At 45.8% G+C, this 5,000-nt stretch overlaps 1 protein-coding gene across 1 annotated transcript in view; it reads right to left on the minus strand.

Annotated features, from left to right (window-relative positions):
* ccny (cyclin Y) overlaps window positions 1–5,000 on the minus strand; it is a gene marked incomplete at its 5' end in the record, with an annotated part of 113,946 nt that overhangs the window by 43,760 nt on the left and 65,186 nt on the right. The window contains one exon of the mRNA XM_083655352.1: window positions 1,141–1,215. Within this exon, the coding sequence (XP_083511478.1) occupies window positions 1,141–1,215 (75 nt within the window). The remainder of the gene's footprint in view (window positions 1–1,140; window positions 1,216–5,000) is intronic.

Here is a 5,000-nt window from a genome sequence, read left to right on the forward strand (position 1 = left end):
TGCCACACAGAAATACTTTGTGTTACAGCTTGATGTGCAGCCTGCTTTGTGTTACAGCTTGATGTGCAGCCTGCTTTGTGTGGCAGCTTGATGTGCAGCCTGCTTTGTGTGGCAGCTTGATGTGCAGCCTGCTTTGTGTTACAGCTTGATGTGCAGCCTGCTTTGTGTTACAGCTTGATGTGCAGCCTGCTTTGTGTTACAGCTTGATGTGCAGCCTGCTTTGTGTGGCAGCTTGATGTGCAGCCTGCTTTGTGTTACAGCTTGATGTGCAGCCTGCTTTGTGTTACAGCTTGATGTGCAGCCTGCTTTGTGTTACAGCTTGATGTGCAGCCTGCTTTGTGTTACAGCTTGATGTGCAGCCTGCTTTGTGTGGCAGCAGGCAGCGCTCTGCATAGTTTCTGTCAACAACAGTTGCACATGGTCTTCTTTGCAACCACGTTTTCATCCAATCACCACTGTGCTAACATTCTAATCTACGCTTTGCTGCAGGGCTGCAGGATCACAGCCAATATCTTAATCCCAGGTACTTCATTATTTTGTCATGACTATTATTAGTTAACATTTTTACTGCACTTTATATGGTTTCTTATATCAACGTCTGACTATGTTCAACTACAGCAGATGTTGCAAATTAAATTAAATGTTCCGATATGCCAATATACTGTGATCAGGAATATAGTGGGGGGTAGATGCACCCAAACTTTGCTCACCAGTAGTTTGCTCACTTTTATATTTGCACAAATAGAGCTGACCTATTTTTTTATAGTTGGACAGAGATCTTTATGACATAAATGCATAGCATACGCATAGTGAATATTATAATGCCAAACTAATGTGAGTTAATGACGATAGGGTCTTTTAGGGGCAGCACATGTAAATTAATGCTTTTCTGAAGTTATTTATGTTGGTGGTTTACTTCATGATGATCATGAGGTCCTAATTGACTCACTTTTTGACATTGCTGACTGTGATAAGTGACTCTGGGAACTAAAATTCCAGTAGACATGTATGGTTGGTTATACAGAACACATTTTATGACCCTACTTTGAGGTGGAGGAACGCCATTCAAGTCCCTCTCTCAGGGACAGTCTGGAGGTGAAGCAACATTTCACAGCTAAAGTAGGTTTGCTCTGTGCTCACCATCAGTCTGTGACTTGCTGAGGAAGATGGTGCTGGCCCGGGGATGGTCTGATGGATTGTACTCCATGGGAAGATCTGAGGAGGGGAGAAGACAGAAGACACTTGAGTCTCACAGGCAGCAGCCAAATGAGAGATTTTCATGAAATGAAACAGGGCGGTGTGCAACAAGGGTCCCAAGCTGGATTCAAACCCAGGACGTATTAGCTACACGGTATGTGCCTCAGAAATATCTATTCGGTCTAGTATTACAGTATGATCAATTATTATTTGATCTAAACAAAATAAAATCAATTCCCTTTTTTGCTGTGTAAAATGATTGCTGTCATTACAGCATTAGATATCTCAAAACACTTACTTATAAAATAATGCCATTTGACATAATGTGTAATCAAATTCACTTTAGAAATGTCAACACACCACCAGGCAACAATGTTTTAGCGAAATAACTAAAAACGGGCGGCCATGGCGGGTCGTCCATTAATCAGAACGTCGGTGGTTCGATCCCTGGCTCCTCCAGTCCACATGTCCAAGTGCCCTTGGGCAAGACACTGAACCCCAAATTGCTCCCGATGGCTGTGCCAGCGCCCTGCGTGGCAGCTTGCTGCCTTTGGTGTGTGAATGGGTGAATGTAGGCACATTGTAAAGCGCTTTGGATAAAAGCGCTATATAAGTGCAGTCCATTTAAAAACCTTGTCTCATTAATTTGAATTGAAAGTATGACATTGGCTTTTGGGGTTAACATCCTTCTCTTATAATGGACTGAGCTGAATGGAAAAACAATCCGTCAGTCGACAGTTTGCTGCACAGTGTTGTGTGTAAACGGTGGTTTGTAAATCGATGCGCTGAGCAAACACAGCAAAAAGCCATAGATTTGTTTTAGATCAGTGTCTGTGCACACATTACCCACAGTAAACCACAAGAGCAGACAGTCGCTGGCATTCAGACTGCTATAAATCATCCGTAATGACGACAAGAGATAACGGACTATATCCAGTAGCTGTTCAACTCTGACAGTCAGACTCAGTGTACAACATTTTCCTTCTCAGTGGCACTACTACAGTACTGACTATACATACATAGGCTACTGCAGGTACAGCCATCTGCCACCAGGTGTCCACTGGTACAGGTTGGCTGCAAGTTGCATCAAGTTCAACTGAAATTGGTTTCATGCCAGAATTAAATATGAGAGTAAAGTCACGATTAAAATGAACATGAAAATGAAAACAACTGCATAACTATCTATAATATGAAAACCTGATTCCTCACAAAAACCGGTGCACCAAGAAAATATTCTAACTTAAGAACTCCGTTTTTTATTCTATCGACATGGTTGGGTGCATTTTATACCTGAACAATAAAACTCTAGGTTAAACATGAACTCCAACCCTAAATCTAATTCTAATATCTTCAGTAAACACAGATATCAAACAGATGATAACCATCATAACATTTCACCCAGTCATCATGACCATGGCAACAATAATAATAACCTGAACCTATCAAAACAAAAGCAGGGTAGGGAAACATGGCTTTAATAACTATGGCTGACATCATGAACAAGGGTCTGAGAGAGGAGAGAGAAGGCATAGTTTTACACTCAACCCTGCACCCCACACACACGCACACACACGCACACACACGCGCACACACGCACAGTGGTGACCCCATCAGCAGCTTCCTGGTTTCATGGATGATGTCATTGAAACAGGAAGGGTCAGGAAGGACCAACACCCAGATACCCAGAGAGAGAGAGGGAGATGGAGAGGTTGGGAGGAAGGGAAGGAGAGAGAGAGAGAGAGAGGGAGAGGTTGCGAGGAAGGGAAGGAGAGAGAGAGAGAGAGAGAGAGAGAGAGAGAGAGAGAGAGAGGGAGAGGTTGGGAGGAAGGGAAGGAGAGAGAGAGAGAGAGAGAGGGAGAGGTTGGGAGGAAGGGAAGGAGAGAGAGAGAGAGAGGGAGAGGTTGGGAGGAAGGGAAGGAGAGAGAGAGAGAGAGAGAGAGGGAGAGGTTGGGAGGAAGGGAAGGAGAGAGAGAGAGAGAGAGAGAGAGAGAGGGAGAGGTTGGGAGGAAGGGAAGGAGAGAGAGAGGGAGAGAGAGAGAGGGAGAGGTTGGGAGGAAGGGAAGGAGAGAGAGAGAGAGAGAGAGAGGGAGAGGTTGGGAGGAAGGGAAGGAGAGAGAGAGAGAGAGAGAGGGAGAGGTTGCAAGGAAGGGAAGGAGAGAGAGAGAGAGAGGGAGACGGAGAGGTTGCGAGGAAGGTAAGGAGAGAGAGAGAGAGAGAGCGAGAGAGAGGGAGAGGTTGGGAGGAAGGGAAGGAGAGAGAGAGAGAGAGAGAGAGAGAGAGGGAGAGGTTGGGAGGAAGGGAAGGAGAGAGAGAGAGAGAGAGAGAGAGAGAGAGAGAGGGAGAGGTTGGGAGGAAGGGAAGGAGAGAGAGAGAGAGAGGGAGAGGTTGGGAGGAAGGGAAGGAGAGAGAGAGAGAGAGGGAGACGGAGAGGTTGCGAGGAAGGTAAGGAGAGAGAGAGAGAGAGAGCGAGAGAGAGGGAGAGGTTGGGAGGAAGGGAAGGAGAGAGAGAGAGAGAGAGAGAGAGAGAGGGAGAGGTTGGGAGGAAGGGAAGGAGAGAGAGAGAGAGAGAGAGAGAGAGAGAGAGAGAGAGAGAGAGGGAGAGGTTGGGAGGAAGGGAAGGAGAGAGAGAGAGAGGGAGAGGTTGGGAGGAAGGGAAGGAGAGAGAGAGAGAGATGGAGAGGTTGTGAGGAAGGAGAGAGAGAGAGAGAGAGAGAGAGCGAGAGAGCACCAAGTGACAGAATAAAACCTAGAAATGAGTGCTAGCCTGGTTGATGTAAAGCTTTCCTCTAAACACAAATATCAGGTCAGTTGACAGCGTTCAAACCATGGCCAATGCTTACCTGATACATTGACTAAATGAAAAGCACACACAAGCTACTGACGTGAGTTCCATCAAACCTTTGGACTACAGAGCCACTTTCTGTAAGGCTATACTCTCTGTGCTGCAAGCCACTTTCTGTAAGGCAAGGCTATACTCTCTGTGCTGCAAGCCACTTTCTGTAAGGCTATATACTCTCTGTGCTGCAAGCCACTTTCTGTAAGGCTATATACTCTGTGTGCTGCAAGCCACTTTCTGTAAGGCTATATACTCTCTGTGCTGCAAGCCACTTTCTGTAAGGCTATACTCTCTGTGCTGCAAGCCACTTTCTGTAAGGCTATATACTCTGTGTGCTGCAAGCCACTTTCTGTAAGGCTATATACTCTCTGTGCTGCAAGCCACTTTCTGTAAGGCTATATACTCTCTGTGCTGCAAGCCACTTTCTGTAAGGCTATATACTCTGTGTGCTGCAAGCCACTTTCTGTAAGGCTATACTCTGTGTGCTGCAAGCCACTTTCTGTAAGGTTATACTCTCTGTGCTGCAAGCCACTTTCTGTAAGGCTATATACTCTCTGTGCTGCAAGCCACTTTCTGTAAGGCTATATACTCTGTGTGCTGCAAGCCACTTTCTGTAAGGCTATATACTCTGTGTGCTGCAAGCCACTTTCTGTAAGGCTATACTCTGTGTGCTGCAAGCCACTTTCTGTAAGGCTATATACTCTCTGTGCTGCAAGCCACTTTCTGTAAGGCTATATACTCTCTGTGCTGCAAGCCACTTTCTGTAAGGCTATATACTCTCTGTGCTGCAAGCCACTTTCTGTAAGGCTATACTCTCTGTGCTGCAAGCCACTTTCTGTAAGGCTATATACTCTGTGTGCTGCAAGCCACTTTCTGTAAGGCTATATACTCTCTGTGCTGCAAGCCACTTTCTGTAAGGCTATATACTCTCTGTGCTGCAAGCCACTTTCTGTAAGGCTATATACTC

The sequence above is a fragment of the Poromitra crassiceps genome, assembly GCF_964638095.1.
Source record: "Poromitra crassiceps genome assembly, chromosome: 2".
NCBI classification, from domain to species: Eukaryota; Metazoa; Chordata; class Actinopteri; order Beryciformes; family Melamphaidae; genus Poromitra; species Poromitra crassiceps.